At 42.0% G+C, this 23056-nt stretch overlaps 1 protein-coding gene across 3 annotated transcripts; it reads right to left on the bottom strand.

The window, feature by feature from the left end:
• Window positions 1-13511: 13511 nt before the first annotated feature.
• On the bottom strand, window positions 13512-22283 carry cyldl (cylindromatosis (turban tumor syndrome), like). Of its 3 annotated transcripts, none has more exons than XM_042006627.1 (15): window positions 21972-22283; window positions 21279-21752; window positions 20613-20891; window positions 18860-18938; window positions 18600-18772; window positions 18328-18490; window positions 17326-17467; window positions 16776-16886; window positions 16214-16305; window positions 16067-16130; window positions 15802-15934; window positions 15427-15535; window positions 15223-15341; window positions 14495-14708; window positions 13512-14419 (listed from the first exon to the last, which is right to left on the bottom strand). In XM_042006627.1, exons 2-15 carry the CDS (start codon window positions 21723-21725, stop codon window positions 14235-14237), a joined length of 2310 nt encoding a protein of 769 aa, XP_041862561.1. In that variant the 5' UTR covers window positions 21726-21752; window positions 21972-22283; the 3' UTR covers window positions 13512-14234. The 3 variants fall into 3 exon arrangements, with proteins under 3 accessions (XP_041862561.1, XP_041862562.1, XP_041862563.1); XM_042006628.1 differs by having other exon boundaries at window positions 21279-21755; window positions 21976-22283; XM_042006629.1 differs by having other exon boundaries at window positions 21976-22283.
• Window positions 22284-23056: the final 773 nt, after the last annotated feature.

The raw sequence follows: 23056 nt of genomic DNA, 5'->3' as shown, positions 1-23056 counted from the left end.
TAGCAGAACCTTTAAGGGTACCATCCAGTCACAATCCTTAGATAAAAGGTAAACTAAAGGTTTACAAGTAGCACTTCATATATTGACCTTTAAAACTCTGCACTTTTCATACAGCAAGCAGCACTAAGTGCTTTATAAATAATTTTAAAAACACAAGTCTTTACACCTAACAAGTTTAATCCCAATCTCTTTCATACATGAGCTCACACACACATACACAGTATTTGTTTTAGGATTATTTTTTTTGCTGTGGTTTGTGTGGGAGTTCAGTGTATAGGTCACACCTATTACAGTCTGTTTCCATTATGTGGCAAGCAGAAGACAATACTCTTCTTGTCCTACATATACATTACCATAAGAATGTTTTATGGGAAGGGGGAAAAATAATTTTCATTGAGCAAAATTTGTCCAGAAATGTTTTTATATTTTATACAAATCTCTTAAAAACACATTAAACCACTTTTTAATTATTATAACAACATTTTACCAAAAATATTTAAGTGTTTAAGAAATGTCCTCTACAGGGTACATTAGTAGTTATTTTCTCCATTTTGTTCTGCAGTTTCTCAGATTAAAGGTCACATTAAATGTGGGGAAAGTTCAGAGAAAATTTGTTCTGGTTTCATTTCTGAACATCGTAACAACCATGAGTTTTATCATAAAATTTTTATGTCCCCTATAGCTGTGTCTTGGGCATCAGTCCCACACTGAAAACATGTCCCTTATTTTTCAGAGTTGCTCTTCTGTTTTTTTTATTAAACACCTCATCACCACCCTGGACGGGTCTCCAGTTTTAAAACTAACTAGACAGAAAAACAGCAACTTTTTTTTTTTTTTTAACCTGTCCTGTCCAGCATCATAGCAGCAAAATGATAATCTGGTTGCTGTATCGTGCTGAACAAATTTGCTCTGCCAAGCGGAGGTTTATGGGTATAAGGTTCCTCTTGATAATCTGATTCATTTATTTATCTATTTACTTTGAATCACGGAATCTATGTACTCTTGCTGGACCTGACCGGAGGGGACAGAAAAAGATGGAAAATAGCAAAAAGAGCAAAAGGGAAAGAAGAAAGGAGACAAAAAGATCACAGACAGAAGGAAACGACCCTTCAATCCACACCATTACCAGACAACAAACTGTTACACCTGTACATGAACACACCAGAAAATTTCCTACAACTTTTACATAAACAAAAACAAAAACACCCACTCAAAAAAACAGAGCTGCTAGTCATTAAGAGTTCTTAAATAATAACCAAATCAAAAAGACACCAGGGACCAGCCACCCAGGGCAACCCAAGCGAAGGGACAAGGGCCCCAGGAGCCCAGAGGCGGCCACCCCACCCCCCAAAGGCAGAGGGCCCGCAACATGCCTAGGAGGACCAGGGCCCCCCAGCCAGCCACCCGGCGTAGGCCAGCACACACCCCGATGTTCCAGTCGCGCACCCCGGGAACCAGGGCGCCATCGACCCCCTCCCCCCACCCCCCACCTACTCCAATCTGCACCCCATATAACCCCACACTCACACCCTCCCCTGTGCCGTACCCACAAGCACTCACCATCATACAGTCACATCACACATAACCCACCCACCATGCCCCGTGGGGGACACCCCAGGCGGACCAGAGGACAGCGAGCCTCAAGCAGCCCACCAGCGCAGCCACCCCGAGACCCGGCCCCGGGGCAACCATCTCCCCCCACTCGCCCCAGGCCACGTCCAGGGGGAACAGGGGTGTGAGAGGTCCCCAATACCCTCTCCCTCCCCACATCTGACTGTTTATGTAGTGTGTGTTGTGTGCAATTAAAACTGAGGGGCAGTGACCTCAATGAGCCGGGAGCTGGGCCACCTAAGTGGCCCCACCCGACATGCACCGCATGACATGCCCCCCAGGTGTTGTTTGTGTGTTGTTGTTACGACCCAACTTAAGGGGTAGGGAAGGGTGTAACAAAGACACGGTGAGGACAGTTGTTATTTCAAAATAAAAGCACATTTATTTACAATTCCCGTGCGAAGTGATGGACATCCTGTAACACAAAATAAGATGAGCTGGGGTTAGCGGACCTGCAGAAAGAAACAAACTAAAACCTATACCAAACACACACTGAGTGCAAACGAAACACAACCGCCACTCGGTGGTGAAACTAAAAACCCAAACAAAAGCAACAGGCCCATAACTAAAGTGACCGTCGTCACAACACAATAAAACGCTAACCTAGCCCAGCTCTAACACAAACACAAAGTAAACTTAACTCAACACTTAAACACCTATTGTGGAAAGGAGGTGGTCGCGACACACACACACCCGGTGCACAACATGAGGGGGAGAGAGGCCGGAGCCATTCTGGTTTCTCCCCCCTCCAGACCTGCCTCAGCTGCAGCCTTTTCAGCCTGAGCTGTCCCGTGAGCTGCAGCCTGACTGGTCCAGAGGGGTGCCAATCACACAGGGGCGGGGACCAAGGCGCTGGCCCTGGCCACTCCTGGCAGCGCTCTGCCGCCCCTAATTATAAACAACCGGCCACAGCTTGGCCTCGACAAGCAGGGCCGTAACACACCCCCCCTTAAGTGTCAAAATCCTCACAAGGATTTTGGCACAACAACAACGAAAAAAAAAAAAAAAAAAAACACACAACACAATTTAAACACACGAACACAAGTGGCAGTGTTGCTCCCAACCCAGCCTGTGCACCTTCCGGGACTATCCTACCGTCCCCGACTAGGGACATCAATCCGGCAGGACTCATCCTGCTACTTACACTCGAATAGTCCAACTGCCCACTGGCTACCATTCCGCACAGCTGGCAACAAATCACAAAACACCACACCACAAATGAGGGGAGACAAGACACCCAGTCTTGCCTCGTCCTCCGAAGGTGAGGGAGACAAACCATCTCTCACTCACTCCACACACGAGCGAACCTTTCGGCCACCACAACCGAAAGGAGGCCGACGGCGAGTTCACCCCCTCCATGCTTCGATTGACAGGCTCACCACACACAAATGAGCAGCTAAAAAGGCTTTAATAAAAGGAGAGCGCCTGAACATAAGCAGCCGTCGCATATCCGCACTGTCTACACCTTCACTAAGGTGTCAGAGCTAGTGGCGGCATTCCAGGGGCAGGACAACAGGCACTCAACCTGCAGCACCTTCTCAACCCATGAGAAGGAGGTCCTCCACCTCACGCAGGGTCGCCCCTAGGCCAGAGCGCCCTATAAAGCTGCAACTTAAAGTTCAGACACGTACACCTTTACACACACACTCCCGTAGGAGCCATCGCCTCCACTGCTCCAAATACCCGTCACAAGCATGGTGAAGTCACCCATCGGCACCACGCTCCGACCGGAAGCTCCCCTTCAAAATAACAGCGCCCAATCACAAACACAAGAAAAAAAATAAATGGCTAAATTCTCCACACCGTGCAAAAACCCCAGGAGATCCTCCAAGATGGTAATAGAAGAAATCTCCCGGACGAGCCCCCACTTGTTACGACCCAACTTAAGGGGTAGGGAAGGGTGTAACAAAGACACGGTGAGGACAGTTGTTATTTCAAAATAAAAGCACATTTATTTACAATTCCCGTGCGAAGTGATGGACATCCTGTAACACAAAATAAGATGAGCTGGGGTTAGCGGACCTGCAGAAAGAAACAAACTAAAACCTATACCAAACACACACTGAGTGCAAACGAAACACAACCGCCACTCGGTGGTGAAACTAAAAACCCAAACAAAAGCAACAGGCCCATAACTAAAGTGACCGTCGTCACAACACAATAAAACGCTAACCTAGCCCAGCTCTAACACAAACACAAAGTAAACTTAACTCAACACTTAAACACCTATTGTGGAAAGGAGGTGGTCGCGACACACACACACCCGGTGCACAACATGAGGGGGAGAGCGGCCGAAGCCTTTCTGGCATCTCCCCCTCCAGACCTGCCTCAGCTGCAGCCTTTTCAGCCTGAGCTGTCCCGTGAGCTGCAGCCTGACTGGTCCAGAGGGGTGCCAATCACACAGGGGCGGGGACCAAGGCGCTGGCCCTGGCCACTCCTGGCAGCGCTCTGCCGCCCCTAATTATAAACAACCGGCCACAGCTTGGCCTCGACAAGCAGGGCCGTAACAGTTGTGTTTCTTGTGTTTTGGTGTCTCGGTGCAATTAAAACTGAGAGGCGAGTCGCCACGGGGTGCATCCAAGAAGACCACTGAATGGCCCCCTCTGCTCCACCCTGCATGGCTCCACGCCTCCCAATTCCCTACGTGTGTGTGTGAGACAGAGAGAGCGGGAAATAAGAAGGATCCGGGGATGTAAGTCCAGAGGGAAGCAAACTTCCCTCTTGATGTTGAGCCTCTAGTCGCATTAGGCACCCCTGCTCCCCAGGAAGTCCCCCAGGGCAAGACAGGCCAGGAGAGGCAGCCCCCCACGACCCGGCCATTCAGGGACCGCAGCCAGTGAGCCGTCACCGACCCCAGAAGGTACCCACCCCCCCACATGCCTAACGGAGAGTGAGAGGATGGGGACAGGTGCAGACCCACGGCACACTAGGGCTGTCGCAATAACCGCAATATCGCAATACCGCGGTATTGTTAAGCCTAATCGCAGGGCGTGGCAAGCGACCGCCACCACCGCCGGAAGAGTGTCCTGGTTCCGTCCAAACTTCTATTTACATCCGGTCCTACCCTAGAGCTGTTCATTTTAAGATCAACAGACAATGGCAACTGCACTAGTCCCAAAGCCAAATGTAACTGCCCCAGTTTGGGAACATTTCGGTTTTCACCCAAACGAAAAGGGAGAACCAGAAAATTTACAGGAGGCAATATGCAAGATCTGCGCCAAAAAAGTCATTGTCAGTCGCGGAAATACGACAAATTTGAGATCTCACCTAGCTAGCAGGCATCCGGCTGTCGCAGCAAAACTGCCCCCGTCAGCAGCTTCAAATAGTGCCGCTCAGGCTGGTGCCAGCAGACAAGTTGGAGTAGCTGAAGCCTTTGGACGAGCTGTCAAATACAGCCGTGAAAGTAACAGGCATAAATGCCTTACAGATGCCGTTGCAGTATTTATCCTGTTACACATGCAACACCACAGAGGAAATACCTTAACCACGACACCCACATTTGTTTCTAAATTTAAAACAAAAAAACGGACAGAGTTGATCAGTGTGAAGGATGGAGAGGGAACACGGAAAAGCATGACATAAGTGACGTAATGTAAGGGCCTGAATATTTATACTGTCATGATGGAGATCTGCATAATTACCATGCAGTTTAACATTGGAAGCTGCCGCGCATGTCGTTTCCTGCTGCTGCATCAGCACGACCCTCCACCTGATCTGAGAAATTGAAACTAAAACCAGAACAGCGCAAGCGGCGGTCACAACCCGCAGCTGCAAACATAAACAAAAATACATAATTTTTTTCTTTCTTATTTACACACCTACTACTACATTTTTAATAAAATCCGCGTAGATTGTTGCCTTCGGCAAAATCAGGATTGCGCAATGTTGATGAATAGATCCATCTCCCTCTCTCTTTTTTTTTTAAATTGCGGTGACACCGCATACCGCGGTGTTGAGACAACATGCAACACCGCAGGAGGAAATTCCTTAACCGCGACACCCCTACAGCACACCCCCTCCAGCCCCCCCCCCCCCCCCCCACAAGAAAGACATGCACACACCTGTCTCACACCCCAGCACTTCCCCCTATAGTCCCCCGAATCCCACTCAGCTCTCCTTCAAACCCCTACACCCCTCCTGCCCCCGGGCCATACCCTGGGTCCCAGGGCGGCAACCAGACACCAGGGTATGCACCAACACACACCATGGCAGCACCTCCGGGCAGGCCTAGACCCCCGGCACATATGGACCTCACCACTTCGGAGGGAGGAGGACCACCCCAAGGCACCAGAGCCCAGAACCCCCGCCTAGCCCGCCCCAGAATAGCCCGGCTGCCCAGCCCAGGACCGACGCCCACCGATCCAGGCGTCACCAGTGGCCTCACCCCCCCCACCCCCCACCCCCCACCCCGCCACGAGGCGACTCCTAAACTAAGAGATTCCTATACTGCTGAATACACCGATTATTTTTGTTTTTCCAGTTCACAAGGATAGTTTTCTTTGCGATACATAATGCTGCTATCATGTGTGCAGAGTTAATTGCCATATTAATATCACCCAAGTCACCTAGTAGACACAGTGTGTGGTTTGCAGGAATATTACATTTAACCATGTTGACATGTCCACACATACCTGAAGCCAGAACCTGCGGACAGCTGTGCAGGACCACAAGGCATAGAGATAGTTGTCAGGTGTGTTTTCATTGCAATGTGGGCAGATGTTTGATTGTGACAGACCCATCCTGAACATCCTTTGTCCTGTATAATGAGTTCTGTGCAGAATTTTAAATTGTGTCAGTTGCATATTTGAATTCTTAGTCATTTTAAAGGTGTAAAGCTGAATGACTTGCAGAGGAGGGAATTCAGTCATTTGATTCAGGTGTATTGGCGAAAGGCCACATCTAAAAGTTGCAGGTTGGTGGCTGCCAAGGACTGGAGATCCTTTAGAGCTACTATTATAGGATCATATTACAGAGATGTTTGAGCTTCACTTTCATCCAGTTCCAGACAAAGGAAAGAAACTTTTTGTTTAAACCAAAGAGAAGGAAATAGCAATATCCCATCAACATAGCGTTGAAAACTTTCCCAAATGAATTCTAACACAAATTATTCTGCGGTCTTAGCAGCGGTTTGTGCTCCCTGAACGCTCTCTACATGACAAGTTAACATTCAGTAAATGTCACATTTGAGAGTTGTTTCCATTCCAAATTTCCCACAAAGAGAAGTTTATGGTGTCTACGACTCTTCATTTGAAACATCAGTGAAGTTTTAGGTCCTTCAAAGAGTCAGAATTAAGGCAGCAAATCAGTGAGTGCAGCATCCACATGACACATTAAGAGATTAACAGAAAGTCACCGAGAACCTGCAGCCTGTGGGGGATCGATTCATGATTTCCCACTCAAGCTACATCTCGTGGTCCCATTAGGGGTAAACTCATCTCCCTGTTTATTGGAATGAATAAATCAGCTTCAGTCCTGCAGGGCAGCTTCACCCTGAGCAGGAAAACAGGGAAACACACAATATGCTTTATTTTTATTCATCAACATCAGGTTTCAACTCCATATTACTATGTTTTTAGTTACATCAGATACTTTCACGTTTATATGTCACAGATCTTAGATGTCTTGGCTGTTGGCTGACATATAGAGGAGACATTTAAACGGCTCTGGAAGAATTTTTCAAGCTGCAAATTAGGTGGAGTTAACCTTTCCGGAGCTTGATAATGTAGATGTAACACTGGCCAGCTAATGGAGTTTGTATGCAGATCATGATGGATGTAGATCAGCGTCCCACCGGTGCTGGCATACACATATCTAAAGATCACATCCACAGCTGCAAATTAATGCTGGAGTCTAGAGATGCAAACCACAAAAGCCCACATAAAGACTACTGTATTAGCCTGGCAAGTCTGCTTTAATGACACATTTATGAGGGCTAATGCTGCTAAGTAATTGAAAGAGCATATGGCTGTGAAAGTCACAAGTCTTGTGCAGAGGCGGAGTAATGAAAGCCCTTCTTCTCATGAGAGAAGAGGAGCTTCTTTTTAATGAAACTGACTTGATTAAAAGTGAAACAAAATGGGGAGGCACATAAAAGCTTTCATACATTTCTGTGTCCTTTAATGCAAATGTTTTATTAAAAGGAAAGGGACAAAGGAGGAAAAGTTTTAATGCAGGGTGGAAATAGATGAATTTGCATTAACACAAGCTAGTTTATGAGACTCTGTAGTCTGAAGCTGAGCAGAAAGGTGTCATGATTTCCTGTCCGTGAAGACTAATGGTATTAAAAGTCCTTCCTGTTGGAAGCTTCCTGACCAAACACAGTGAGGATGAATGTGTTCAGATCTGAGACAGATAACTTGTTAACAGTGTTAAGTCATATTTTTAGTGGAGAATCTTCTTTGCATTTTACAGGAATGGATTAAGAGATTCAGATGCTTAGATTGTTCGTAGATGGGAGAACATCCTGTTGGGTGACCACAGCGCTCTGATGATGGGTTAAAGAAGATGGTGCAAATCCACTTAATACTTTAAAGCAAGTAAAAATCTTTACTGGACACAGACAGAGACTCGTGGCAGAAAGATTGGAGTAATATGTTCAGGATTTTTCTTGTTAATCAGAAGATTTTTGAACATCTGAACTAGTAGCAAATGAAGCATAGAAGACTAAACTGGTCCTCTGGTGTGAATGCGGTGGTCTTTGCTCAAGTAGGTTCCTTAAATGCAACTTTTCCTCATCACTTCATCAACCAATATATCAACCTGCTCTTATCCCAGTTTTAAGATCACTTAATTCATACAAGGGCTGTAGTGGGTTTCTGTCTAGCTTCATGAGCAAAAAAGGTGTAGACAAAATATACAAATAAAACTTTGAAAAACAAAAGTTTCCTTAAAAAAAAAACACTTCAAAGGCAACGGAGTTGCGTCTACTGCTGTGGTTAATGAGAATGTTTGGTTTAGGTTGACCTGTTTTCCCCGTTGTTCTGCCTCATACTGATTGAATGTCCACTGGATTTCTTCTTGAAGCCGCCCAGTGACATTTATTCCATTTTATTGGTGCATAGAAGTCAATTTCTCACCAACAACAAGATGCAGCCTTTTATTTTTTTTCTGGGCCAAACACCTGATGACCCTTGTGGCGTCTTCCCTTTTATATCATACCTCTCCAAGTAACAATACACCGCCCCCTAATGGACACAAGCTGAACTACACAGTCACGTTCAGTCAAAGAACACATTTGGCTCCTATAAATACAACATATGTAATACAATGAATAACAAATTCAGTTAAAGCAAAAGGCATAAAATAACTAACAAATAAATAAATATAAAATAAAACAAAAAAAGGTAAAAGAGCAAAGAGGAAACAAAAACAACAACCAAGGTAAAAAAAAACAAACCCCTTGATGTATGGTGTTACAAATGTGTCACAAACCACTTCTGGTCTTTAGTTATTTTATTTCTTTTTATCCAACTCATTTATTTGATTTATGTATTTGATTTAATTCACTTTCATATGATTTATTTATCATTTGTCTTTATACATTATTTGTAATTAATTTATTTAATATATTTAACTGTACTTAATTTCATTGTAGTCCTTTTCTCGCTGTTATGTTTTTCCGGTATTTAATTAGTTTTATATTATTGTAAATAAATTCCAGTGTTAAGGGGTTAATGATTTAATTAAACACATCATTTAATTTAATTAATTTTAAATTAATTAATTAATTGATTAAAATGAATATATATAAGACAAATAAATGTTGCATCTGTAAAATGTGTTCTTTAAGAAGCTGTCATCTCTGTATTGTTGAAGTATCTGAAGTAATTTGCTTTTTTCAGTCATAGTTTCCAGTTGTGTTTGTTCTGTTTGTTGTTTATTGTGTTTTCTTCTTTTTGCTAATGTGACTTCTGTCAACATGTGATATGGGAGGAGAAATAACCCTGATTCCTCAAGTCAGAGGACAAGACAGAATTCATGCATGAAACAGGTAAACTGATAACTACTGAGCCTTTTCAATGTATGGAAGCCCATTCCTATCATCTAATTGAAAATATTGACATGTCTCTTAATATTGAGACTCAAAATTCTATAGTTCAAAATAAATAAATAAGCTAAAATTAATCAATAAAAAATCTGATTATCCAGAGGAGCCTTATACCCATAAAGCTCCTCTTGGCAAAAAAAAAAAACAAACAAAAAAAAAAAAACACAGCAGATAGACCATCTTTATGCGCCATCATTTTGGACAGGACAAGTTAGAAAGAAAGAAAAAAAAAAGAATTAAAAAAAGTCATAATTATGAGATAAAAAGTCAGAATTATGAGTGAAAAGTCAGAATTATGAGAGAAAAATCAGAATTATGAGCGAAAAGTCTGAATTATCAGGGAAGAGTCACAATTATTAGATAGAAAGTCAGAATTATAAGAGAAAAATCATAATAATGAGATAAAAAAAATCATTACTATGCAATAGAAAGTCACAATAATGAGCTAAAAAGTCATTATGAGAACAACGTCATATGATATAGAAAGTCATGACATTTAAAGATATTTTGAGATAAAATCAGTTATGACTTTTAGTTCATAATTGTGACTTCTTGTCTCATAATTCGGGCTTTTTATTCTAACAGGAATGACTGTGTCAAAGTTTTTCATTTGCAAGTGACAGGAATGAGTTTTGTTATTAATGGCTAGTTTAGACACAAAGAAAAAATATATTAAAGGTATATTAAAGCAAATAGCACATGTATCATCATGGTTTTAGGAAGAATAATAACTTTGTGTTTCCAGTGTAGCCAGACTGTAAACGTCATGTTCTTCTGCTTTGAGCTGTGTGTGTTTTACAGTCACATTGTCTTTTTCCAACAAACTGACCGGAACAACACAACTTTCTTCTTTTCATAATAACACACATGCAGGATCAGGACTTTTTCTGCATAATGACGAACATGCTGACCATGTTGGATAAAAGAGAAGCTTCTTTGTGGAGCTGCAGGGCCACGTATAAACACTCAAGGCCTCCCCCCCCACACAACACCACCCTCGCTACAGTCTGTGCCCTCGAGTATATAAAAGAGCCCAACTCATCACAGCACACAGCAAAGCTCAGCACTCCTAACTAGTGTAGAGGTCACTTGGAGAGCTGATCATAGCGAGACAAAGGCAGACAGCAGGATCAAAAGCATCTGGAACGAAGACAAATATCCAGCAAGGCACCATTTAAAAGAAAGATGAGACAGAAGGAGCGGGAGCCGAGGAGTCTCTGCACTTTCATGTAGGAAAACCTTGAGTGTATTCATGTCACGTGATACTGTAGTACATGTGATGTTGAACTGATCAAGCTGAGGTTGGTGTGAAATGTCAAAGCAGACAAAGTAGCGTTTTGCTTTCGCCATCCGGGCAAGGATCAGACTGTAAGGCTTTGTGGACTGCTAACAGTCCATTTCCTGCTTGTTCTGCGCTCTGCTGCTCTCATTTCTAATAAAAGTCCTGTGGAATGGGAATTTTTGAACATTGGAATTCAGAAAAAAGACAAAACATGAAAGATAATTGATGAGCAGGTGCTTATTGCATGAGAAGGATCAACAAATTCAGATAAAAGCCACAATAAGAGAATCATTAAAAGAAAAAAGAGAAAAAAATCACATCTGGTGGAGTTCAGAGTCAATTAAGAGGCCAATTTTACACTCAGCATGCAAGCATGCAAAGACACGGAGGCAGTTTGCCTGTGGGAGAAGGAAACATAAGTGAAAATGTTAGAGCAAAGAAAATCTGCTCTACCACAAAGGAAATAACAAAAGGTGAAAATAAGGACTCTAATTGTTTTAACACCTGTTGCAGAAATTTCTAATAAAAACGCATTGCCAGAAAAAGATCCATAACACCCATTTTAATGTTCTACAGAACATCAAAACTGTATGGAATCGCTTAGTTTTGCCCAAAAATTAGGATTTAAAGAGCTTTTTTTTCCTCAAAATATATCATTACTACATTTATTTGTATTATCCCGTGCCGCTGTAGCTCAAGAGGTGGTCTGATTATCCACCAGGGCTGGGGAGCAGTAGACATTTTCACCTGAAATAAAAGGACAAGCTCAGGTATTAATGAGGGCTTTATTCCACTTGGTGTGAAGCATGTTGGTTAGTAAACCGCTAGGGGCTGGCTCCAAAAAAGAGCAAGTCCCCATAGACTCCCATGTTAAAAAGACCAACTTCACAGCAAAAATAAACATGTTTAAAGCCTGGTACAAAAATCCATTTTAGGATTAATAGGTCAAGTTTACCTTCATGACAACTGTGAGGGGGGTGAATTTTTTTCCTAATTCATCCATTTGGATGTTATTCTTGAATTTCAGCATAATTAGGGGCGTGTCCTATTGATTGACAGGTATCCAATATCCGCAGAAAGAAGGGAGAGTGCAGCACAGCCACGGTTTTTAGCCGGCTAACAAGCTGCCTTAGCTTTAGCCCGCCTACCTCCGTTAGCTGGTTAGTTACCGTTGCTCGGGGTTAGCTCAGTTAGCTCTTAGCTACAGGCAGCTCGGAGTTTGATGGTTGTCAATCATCTATGACCCGCCTTCACATGTCCCCTTTCAGCTCCACCTCCTTGCCCATTTTTGGATTTTCCGGGACTAACGACATGACGCCACCAAGGATGGTGGGAATGCCCAAGCTTCACTTTTACTCTTTAAAAACCTGCGGGTGACGTCACGGAGGCTCCGTTCATCTTTTATATCCAGTCTATGGATGTTACTGAGCTTTACAGAAGGATAAAGTGTTGGTCGCTGCAAGCGTCCAGATACCATGAAGACTGACAGCGAGAGGAAACGGCGATGGTGAAGCAGTTGTTAATGCTGTCCAAGTTCAGGTTATGGTTACCATAACATAGCATGTAAGCTAAAGGACCAACTAGAGCCAGAGAGGAAGATACAGGATAGACAATTTCAATCTGATGGTTGGAAACGTGAACCAACCACTCTTGAAATTAAATAAATAAATAACAACAACATGGTGGGTGATGTGAGAATAAGTTAATATAGAGTATGTATGGGTTTTCAGTGATCCAGTGTCTGCGTGGCTGTGGATGTGAATGAATATTCTGTGGTGGTCGGAGAGGCCGTTGTTGGTTGGCTGCCACGTTTTTATCAGTCCCAGGGCAGCTGTGGCCACACATGTAGCTTACCATGGTGAATGTGGTGTGAATAAATAATGGACTTAGCGTTAAATGCTTGGGTGCTTTGAAAAGCACTACATAAATGTAATCTATTATTATTAAACAAGACAAGAAAATCATTATATGCAGCCTGTTTTCAAGGCCTCTCTGAAGCTAAGTGAGGCCCCACTCTCAGCCGTGAAAGTGTTTTAGACAAGGATGACCAATTAGAGGGCAGTTTGGTTTTTAAAGCATGATGTCTTTGTCATTTCACACATCAGCTTCTGGACCTATTTTATGAGTTTATGAATCTGTGGATAATGTGGCCTCAAACAAAAACATGGGCCCACAACTGATCCCCGAAGAACACCACAAACACATTCATCCAAATTAAGGACTAACTCAATAACACTACACTTGATTGGTGGTGTCGGCAAGAACAGGATCATGTGACTCTGGTGGTGTGAAGCATCTTTTATAATCAACGAGCTGCATTGTGGCAGAACAAAAGTCATGGCGAATGCAACCCTTTTGCTGACTGGACAATAAAAATGTTGGTTTCTTGCTTAACAATGCACAGTGTCAGGTTTCTGGACATAATTAAGCAGGACAGCTTCTCAGAACCTGAAAGCTAAGATCGCTTTGACAAGCTGATGGATAAACAGCGATGGTCTGGGCATAAAGAGACACGTCTTCTCATGATTATGCATATTCTCTCCAAGTAAAGACAAGTATGGACACTTTAAATATTTTGTTTAATTATTTTATTTTTTGTATTCTTTATCAAAAGTTCAGTATAAACCTTAAGCAGCCATTTAAGAGCTGTTTTTTTCCAGCTTTGCCATGTACCAAGAGATAAATCAAACATCTTATCACAGGAAAATAAAGAAGAGCAATTTCATTTCAGATTAAAATAAAAAAAACTGAAGACATTTTACTGAGATAAAAAGAAGTCCATTTATCACAACCTTTAGAAAACATTTGGCTTCAATGTTTATCTTATGAACTAAATTAACAACATTCACCATAGTCTTATACTTTGGCAATAATAGCAAGCTAAAGAATTATTTTTATGTCTGTTTTGGTGAATTCTTGTCAGTGAATATCATTTTAAGCTCACCAAACGAGCCCTGAATATAAGTAGGGAACAGAATATTTTAGAGGAACAGTTTATTTGCAGTTTGCTGCAAACTTTAGTGCAAATTCAGAGATGAAGCCATGTCAGTTTGTTCTTTCCTTCAAACAATAAAACAAAAGTTCAACTATTTTTCTATAAATTATTAAAGCCCGATAACCCATTTCCCTGCACCAGGGCTTATATATCTGTGTATATAAACTATCTTTAAATGCTTGTGCGTATTTCCATACAGCAATATAAAGACAACAAACTAAGCCAGCAGAGGAATGAAAATCAGTATAAAGATTTTTTAAAAAATCTTGTTTTGCAAGCTTCCACAGCGAGGAGTCCCATCAGCGATAGAGAGACATGCTGGTGCTCTGGTACAGGTACATGTAGGCGTCGCAGAACAGACGCTTGGCCACACCTTTCATGTCCCGCGGCACCTGGCTCACCAGCTCAGCGGGGGACATCTCCAGGTAGGTGCCGACCTCGGGGCAGGCACGCACCTCCGGGATGTTGAAGCCATCACTTTCTCCTGAACAACATTCACAAAGTGAGTCAGCAAGCTCTTGGGTTTACATCTGCTTAAAGACACCGACTTCCTGCTCACCTTCTCTGTCGGCCATGCTGTCAAAGAAGATCCAGTCCTGGTTGTTTGGTCCGTATTTGACGAAGGAAACGTAGTGGCTCGTCTCGATGCAGAGCACAGCGAACAGCTCCAGTCGGTCTCTGGTCATGGCGTGAGGGATGCCACGACCCAGGTAACCCTTAGGGATGTCCAGGGGAACGGGCTGATGGGACCGACGCTGAGGATGGGTGTGCACCTGGGAAGGAATGCACACTTTATTTTATCTTTCTTTTGAGAAAGTCTTATTTTATTCATGCATTTAATCAAAGGTTTCCAGGTAAATTAAGTTGAAAAAGCAGAGAAAAACACCAAACCCTGAAATTTCAGACTAGAATCGGGTCATTTTTGAAAGTTTCCTTCAATTTCCAGCTGCTGATGAAGTTTTGTCTTTCAATCAGCACTACTTACAGCCACCAGCACGTAAACAGCAGATGGTGTGTTTGTAAAAATTGTTAATTTGCTGTTACAAAATCCAGAGCACACACACACAGAATGACTGGACAAAAAGTGAAGCCTCATTATTTTCTGTAAAAAACATGGATGTAACTTAAATATTTCTATCTTTTTATTTCTGAAAGGGCAGAATATGTCCACATTAAAATCTCTAAAGCTACAGCTGGTGAAGTGATGATGAATGATGGGATGTATGATAAGACTGGAGGACCACAGCATCCCCAGAGCCTGTCAGGTGTTCAGAATAAACCACAAACCTGAGCAGAACAAGTCTTGCAGAAGACCTTGAATCCCGTTGAGCTGAAAACGGGATCTTTAAAGCAATCTGTGCACTCATCTGTTGCCAAGTTTCCACACAGCATGCACTGCTGAGGACCTGAAACACACACCATGTGTTGAATTCACTCGGTTACGTCATGCCAGACCACGTGTGCTGCATGTAGGTGTGTTTCTAACTGTACCCTCTGAGAGGAGGTCAGTGATGTCCAGCTCCAGAGAGGGAAATATTTTGTCAAACATCTTGAATTTCTTCCCAAATCGAGGCATCTGGAGGATGAGACAGGACGGGACCTGTAGACAGAAGGCAGAGGAATAAAAAAATCTCATTCTGATATCAACTGACTCAAGAAATCGGTCCAACAGCGCCACCTACTGGAGAATCAACAACAGAGCAGAATAAGACCAGATCCATCACACCCACTTCTGATTGTTTTTAAACTTTTTAATAATTTCTGTCAAATATTGTACTGTCAGACATATTTAAAGGAGAATAATGTCTCTGTTCGCTGCTACATCTGATAACAAAAATTAAAGTGGTCTTTTAAAACTGATCCTACCTCAGCCAGCTTGAGTCCTGCCGTGTGGAACGAATGCTCCAGTAGCTGCTGGACTGTCGGCAGAACCAGGCTGTGGTTCTGATCCAGGAATATCTGATAGCAGTAGCTCTCCTGCACTTTACCTGCAGCTGATCTAAACAGAAAAAAGACAAAAATCAAAACAAAACTGATTTGTACATAAATTTATCTTAAAATCCACCACAGACAAGATGAAGTAAAACATGCTGGAGGGAAGCACAGGTCAACGGTGGATTTGGGAGCGTACAGTTTTAACAAGGGTTCCAGCACGAGAATGTGATGCATGATGACGATGAGGAACTCCTCTGGATCTGAAAGACAGAAGCCAAACTGGCTTTAGACTTTAATCCCAACAACAGATGAGCTGTGTTCGAAGCTTCCAGAAGAAACTGACCCTTCTCATCTGTGGTGAAGGAGTGACTGTAGCCATGTTTCTGCAGCTGCTGCCGGAGATTCATGATGTGACGTCCCTCCACAAAACCCCAACTGCAAACACACCACAGCAGACATAAACCAGCTTTCTGTTGCTGCTTTTTGCTTTTAGAAGCAAAGACATGAAGAAAGCGATAAAAAATAACCCAAATAATGTGACCCAAAAAAACCTGAACCACGTTTGATAAAAAACGTAATCCAAAAGAGCCCCAGACGCACCATGAACAACTTCCTTACGCATACAAAAGAAGTTCATTTTCCAAACAAAATCCACTAGTTTGACCATTTATTTCTCCACTGCAACGAGCAAACATATTCAAATATTTTTTCCTTCTGCTGCTTCTCTTGTGTTGGTAAAAACATAAAAAAAAAATAAACATACACCCATCCTGGTGCATGCTGGTCCTTATTTATAAGAACCATATTTATAAATTTAGTCTTCAGATTAGCTTTGCTAGCTCATGGCAGCCTGGTGATTGTCTTTCAACAACAATAAAGCTGTTTTACAACATAAAAGGACACACCGGCGGAGGGGGTTGACGATGTCCCGGAGCAGCGTTTTCTGGATTGGGGAATCTTGAGGGGTGGTTGATTTGAACAACATGGAATCCAACACAGAGGAGCAGGAAAACAAGCTGAATGCACAGAAATAAACAAGTTTGACACATTTTTATCTCCCACATTACCTTAAATAGTCTGATTCAGTCTGATTTCTAAGACAAGAAAAGCTGACTAAAAATATGTTTATTTAAAAGTACTTGTTATAGAGAATATAAACAGAAAATGTTCCAAATCTTTGACTCAGTAATTTAAGGGATTTGGATGATAAAATGTAAAATGTACTGTTAAAATACCCGACGTAATCAAAGAAATCTAACTCTTCAGCTGTTACAGCATCCTTATATGCATCACCTGAGGAAAGTTTTATAATAAAAATAAAAAACTCAGGTGTTATACGTCAGCATATATAACAACTTTTTAAACTACAGAGTAGTGTTACACCAGAAAAAGACAGTTATACTTGTGAAATGGGTCTAACAATGCATTTTATTATTATAAATTCATCATCCTGACCCAAACAGGGTAGCATCCATGTAGCAGGAGTTACAGTGCCCTTGGATCCCCTTCATCTGTCCAATCAGAAGCTGCTTAACATCCTCTGTGCTGACTGGAGGAACCGTCTCCAGCGTCTCTGTGCTGCACCCTGCATCTTTATCTGATGCAAAACACAAACACATGAATCTTTATCAGTATATAAACAATTAATAAACAATCCACAATTACAGGCCCGACAGACGTCCAGATGGTGACAGATGTTCATGCATTCACGTCTGATTTGACTGCAGACCAAACAAATAAAGATGTTTACGCATGCAGCTAAAAATACAACAATACTACTAAATAACAGGAGAATCTGGGGGAAGAAAATACGAACATTTCCCAAAACCAAATAAGTAAGAAGGAAACAACACAAATGTTGGAGATTCTTCAAACCATTGTGACTCTGTGTGCGCATGGCTGCAATCAGTCTGACGTCACCCACTGGTGTGTGGAATTTTCTGTGAAGCCTCAAATTTATCATCCAGCTAAGACGTGACTCACTCTGCATCAGTCTGAGTACAATTTGAAGACAGATTCATCAAACTGGTTTAGTACGAGGCTGTAAACGTGTTTATATCTGTCATAAAGTTAGCCGGTCTACCATCAAGTCTCTGGAGAATGACTTCTCTCTGCATTGATTTGGTTCCTTAAACCAACCACCATCAACTTGGGTGGTGATAAGAGGAGAAAGCTGCACATTTTCCATGTAATGTGGCGCTAATAAGAGAAGCTACTCTTATGGAGAAGTTGGCTAGTCATTCAAAAACATGTTTCCTAATTAATGCTTCTTTTTGCAACTTTTTTTTAAGGTTTTTAAAATTGTTAACAAGAATTAAGAGGAAAAATAGGAGAATCCCACTCATGTCTCAGCATCCGGTGACAAATACTGTATCCCTAAAGTTACTTATGTACAAGAACATCATTTTAAGAGTTCAGTAAATTGTGAGCAAGTTCATGAGTGAATCCTCTACTAACCTGTATTGTCCAGCCCTGGCAGCCTCTCGTTGTGATTGGATCTGCCGTGAAAGCGCGAGTCGGGACGGCAGGAGCTTATCTTCACAAACAGCGCTCTCCGGGGAGGACAGAAGAAAAAGCGCTGACCTTTGAAGCTGCCATCACTCACTCCAGAGTCGTCCTCCTGTAGATGCATAAACAAACTGATTGTAGAAGATCTGCAGCTCTGATGTCTTGACACAGAAGATCTTTATTAGTTTTAGATGATGGAGGTGATGGTAGGAGATATTTACCAGCTCTAGTCCAACTGTTGTTTCTTCTCGATCAGGCACATGTCCAATCCAGCGGATAATTCCATATGAATTTCCTTTACCCAGCGTCACCTCTACCATGGAGTGTAGACCCATGGACAGCTCATCAGCGAGTCCTTTCGGTGGGGGTGGGTCAACGTCCATGCTCTCAGGTCCTACAGAGTGTAGAATACATCTGTATCAGGTTTGTTAGAAATACAGAAAACAGTTTCATGCTTCATCATGTAAAGAGCTGCTCAAACCTGAAGGCACCTCTCCTTTGGCAACCAAGTCTAGTGGAACTTTAACTTCGCCCCCTAGCTTCCCGGTCTCATCTGTGTCCTGAAATCACCACCAAAACAACAGTGATGTAAAGGCCTTTATAAACTGCTGCATGTGTGTACAAAGGTGGCTCAGTTTGTTTAAGAGGGGCACACATGCAGCGATGGCTGAGGAGAAAAGGTAAATATGAAGGGAAGGAAAAAAGATGAGTTTCAGTTAATGCTTTAGAAACAGTTACAAATTCTACCCGACAAACTGGTGGCCAGGGAGGGTCGATGCTGACGAGATGAGAGAAATGAAGGTTTATGAGGAAATCCTACAAAGACCGGGCACTTAAAATGTTCGCTGACTTACGTCTTCAGACCTTTTTAATGTTCATCACAACAAAAATCAGTAAATAATTTAGTCAGAGCAGACAAAAGTTCGTAAAAAGCAACCAATCACGTGACTACACGACTGCTTCATTCATCAGAGGAAACACAGCTTGGGAAGAAAAGTGAAAATCAAACTTTTAAACAAATACATCTTGCAGGTTCCTCCCTCTCTGCTGTGCTATGGCTTGTCCCTGCAGAAGGAACATGTAACCATGGTGACCGTCGAAAAGTTCTCTTAGAATTATAAGTAACCAGTGTTTCCCAGTCCTGGTCCTCGGGCCCCCTGCCCTGCATGTTTTGGTGCAGGGGTCCCCACACATTTGATTCAAATCAAATGGATCCAGCAGGTTCTTGTCAACGTCACAATGGTCCATTTATTTCAATCAAGTGTGTTGGAGTTAAAAACAACTAAAACATGCAGAGCAGGGGTCACCCAGGACCAGGATTGAGAGCCTGTGTTAAACCGATTGTCAGAGACAACGGTGCCATTTATGTTCATTTTCTTCCTGCCTTGCAGACACACCCATGAGAGCTCAATAGGAGCATCCTTCTCCATTTCCATGAAACCACGGAATGAATGAACCGAGGTTTAACAGCAAAGTTCTTACAGAGACTGATATTTTTTACACACTGTCACCAAACTGTGACAGTTCTATGTGCTATGATTGTATAAATATATAGTTTGAAAGCTGCAGATGAGCCACTTTTATGTATATATGCTTACTAAGTGATGAACACTGACTGGATTTTAGGAAATCAAACACTCCTTTCTTGATGGACTAAAGTCATATCTTTAGAAACATCTGAAACAGAGCAGAGCACATTTCTTTGTGATTTCAAAGAGATAAATTCAGAGTGCATGTCCAGATCCTGGACCCCGTTTCTAACCCCTAAGAGAGCAGTATCTGCATGGCATAACGCTAATGTTAACTTAAGAAAAAGATCTGTCACTTCAGCTGTTAGCAGTGTTTTTGCTGTCCTGCCTTAGCAGCGTTAGAGGAGCAGCTGAAGCATGAACTAAATGTTACCATTCAACATTCCTTTCTGTTGCTTTGCCTCGAGGATTTCTCTGTAAAGCAGATGCTATGCTATATTAAAACCCACACTTACAGCTAATGAGACTTGTGCTGCTCTGTTACCGATAAGATTGCTGTAAGTAACCAACATGTTCAGCTCAGACTGACGCCTGAAAGTGCCTAAAAGCTGCCCCCTAGCTCACAAAGTCTTAGCATTTAGATTGTCTAGTGTTTCTCGTGGAATATAATAACAGTAGTTAACTATCTCACACTTATCAAGAACAGCTGTTCATATATTTATTTGGTTTTCAGACAAAATTCCAAAAAAGTGGAATGTTACTTACTGTGGAGATGCGGACAAGAAGTACTCCATCTTCTTCCAGCACATCCACCACCATTCCATGGCGACACTTCTCATGGATGAAGTAGGTGACTCTGTCTCCTGGAGACAGCTTCTCTGTTTGTGCCTGAGGGGAGGGCTCAGAGATGGGGGGTGACAGGGAGCTGGGGACCACAGGACTGATTTTGGAAAATGGAGCAAAAATGCCACATTTTTTCTCACAACGGAAATATTTTTCATATTTATAGGTCCCATCAGTGTCCCCCTTTCCCCTGTCTGCTCCCTGCAGAGGAACACAGTGGCATGTGTGAATGACATGCAGAACAAAAACTCCATCGGTTTAGAAATCACAAGAACTTTAATATGTTTATGTTGGTGCACTTATCATTGTCTCAGTGTATCCAGGCAGCAAAAAATGTAAGAGATTTTTCGTAACTTGATTTGTAATCAGCACATTGGTAATCTTGTGTTTTAAAACATGATATATAAATACCGGACTGGATTACTAATGTGTGTATATATATATATATATATATATATATATATATATATATTAAAGCATGGTAAAATAGAAAGAACAAAAACAAAATAAAATATAGAAAAAAGAAAACAAAATAATAATAAAAATAAAAGAATAAAAGAATAAGAAATAACCATGTAAAACTCACACCTGTAGTTCAATTCCAAAGAACTTCCCTTTGATGGGGTCGTAGGACCCTGTCGTCCCTGTCAACGGTCCGATATAACGAATGATGCCTCTCATCTTCTTTCCATCTTCATCCACAGTGACTGCAGTTCCCTCGCTGAGACCCAGATATGTGTGGAGAGCATCTTTGTCTCTGAACCATTTCAGCCTGTCGGTGTCATCAGGCAGGGCCATCAGCAGCTCGGCTTCCTCCCCACTCAGCTCCTCCATGCAACTCAGGTCTATTTTATAATCTAAAGATGTTTGTGAGAACATGGGAATGACTGGCAACTTTGTGATGGCAGCACCAGGTTTTGATGATTCTGATTTATAACGATGTTCTCGGATATAACAAATGCATCCAGGCCTGATATGTTTCGGGCGTTCAAGCCTTTTTGTTACGATGAAGAACCGATAACCTGTTGACGTCATGTTGTGCAGGTCTGGAGTTGAAGTCAGCTGCTGCGCACACACACACACACACACACAAACACACACACACGGTGTAAACAAACAGTTATAAAAGTTGTTAATTTGTTAAGCAACACTGAAGCTAACTAGCTTAAAAATAAAAATACACCAGCGGACTCAAATGACAACAATGCTAGAAACATTTAACGTTGAGTTATTTAAACACGTTTAGAAACTTCGATTTATTTCACCCGAAAATATCGCTACTTACCTTTAGTTAGTCAACTTTGGAGTTTACTTTCTGTCGTGTCTTCGCTCTTCGTGCTAAACGGCAACCAGCTGCTTAAAGTTTCACTTCCCCTTTCATTTTTACCTGACTTTTACAACAGCGTCACTGACTCTTCACACTCCCCCGATAAAACAGACAGCGTGAGGAAAAGCTTTTACAACTCGTAAACAACTCATTGGACACGATGTACTTGTTCTTATGTATTTATATTGGTTAAAACGCGCAAAGAAAGAAAAGATTTGAAAGTTTCGCTGTTGCTTTCAAACCTGTTGACAGACAAATGCAAGTAGCACGGGGCATATTTGTTATAAGCCCTCAGCAATGTCTTACAGGCTACCATCGCTTTAGCGAGGAGATTCATAAAATCCTGTTTTGGCAAGTGATTATGATCTATATATGGAACTTAAAGTAAATTAACCGTGGTATTTTAAGAAAGACGTATCAAATTTAAATTTTTTTTTGTCTTTCTCATCTAATTCTTTTATAATTTTCTCATTTACATAAAGTTACGAACAGCAAGATCGGATACTTTCGCATATTTTTTCTCAAAAAAGTTATAAACCTTTCATATTCAAAGAAATTTGCTGCAGATCGTACATTTGTTCCTAAATAAAAGTAACTCAAAATTAAAATCAAAAAGCAAAATCATGCATTAAGGAAACACTTAAAACCCAACAAATTCTACACTATTAAAGAGCGTTATTATTAGGGTCCGAGCCATACAAAGTATGGCGAGACCCTATTGTAGTTGAAATGTTTCTTATTATTATTTTTCTAAGCATTTCGAGCCCAAATTTGACCCCCTAAACACCCATGAAAAGTTGTGAAATTTGGTACACACGTCAAGCCCGGTGGAACTCGGATATTATAAGGTCTGCATACTTTTCAATGCAAAATTGGCTCAACAGCGCCACCTAGAAAAAATGAAAATGCCCAAATGAATGGGGCCCCGGAAGTCTACTTCCACGTAGGAAGACCAAACTTGGCATGCACGTGTAACACCCCGAGTCCAGCAAAAAAGTCAATAGAACACCTGTTGCCATGGCAACAGGGCGCCCGCCAT

This window comes from Melanotaenia boesemani, chromosome 14 (assembly GCF_017639745.1).
Source record: "Melanotaenia boesemani isolate fMelBoe1 chromosome 14, fMelBoe1.pri, whole genome shotgun sequence".
Classification (NCBI taxonomy): Eukaryota; Metazoa; Chordata; class Actinopteri; order Atheriniformes; family Melanotaeniidae; genus Melanotaenia; species Melanotaenia boesemani.
This window is presented reverse-complemented; position numbering and strand designations above follow the sequence as displayed.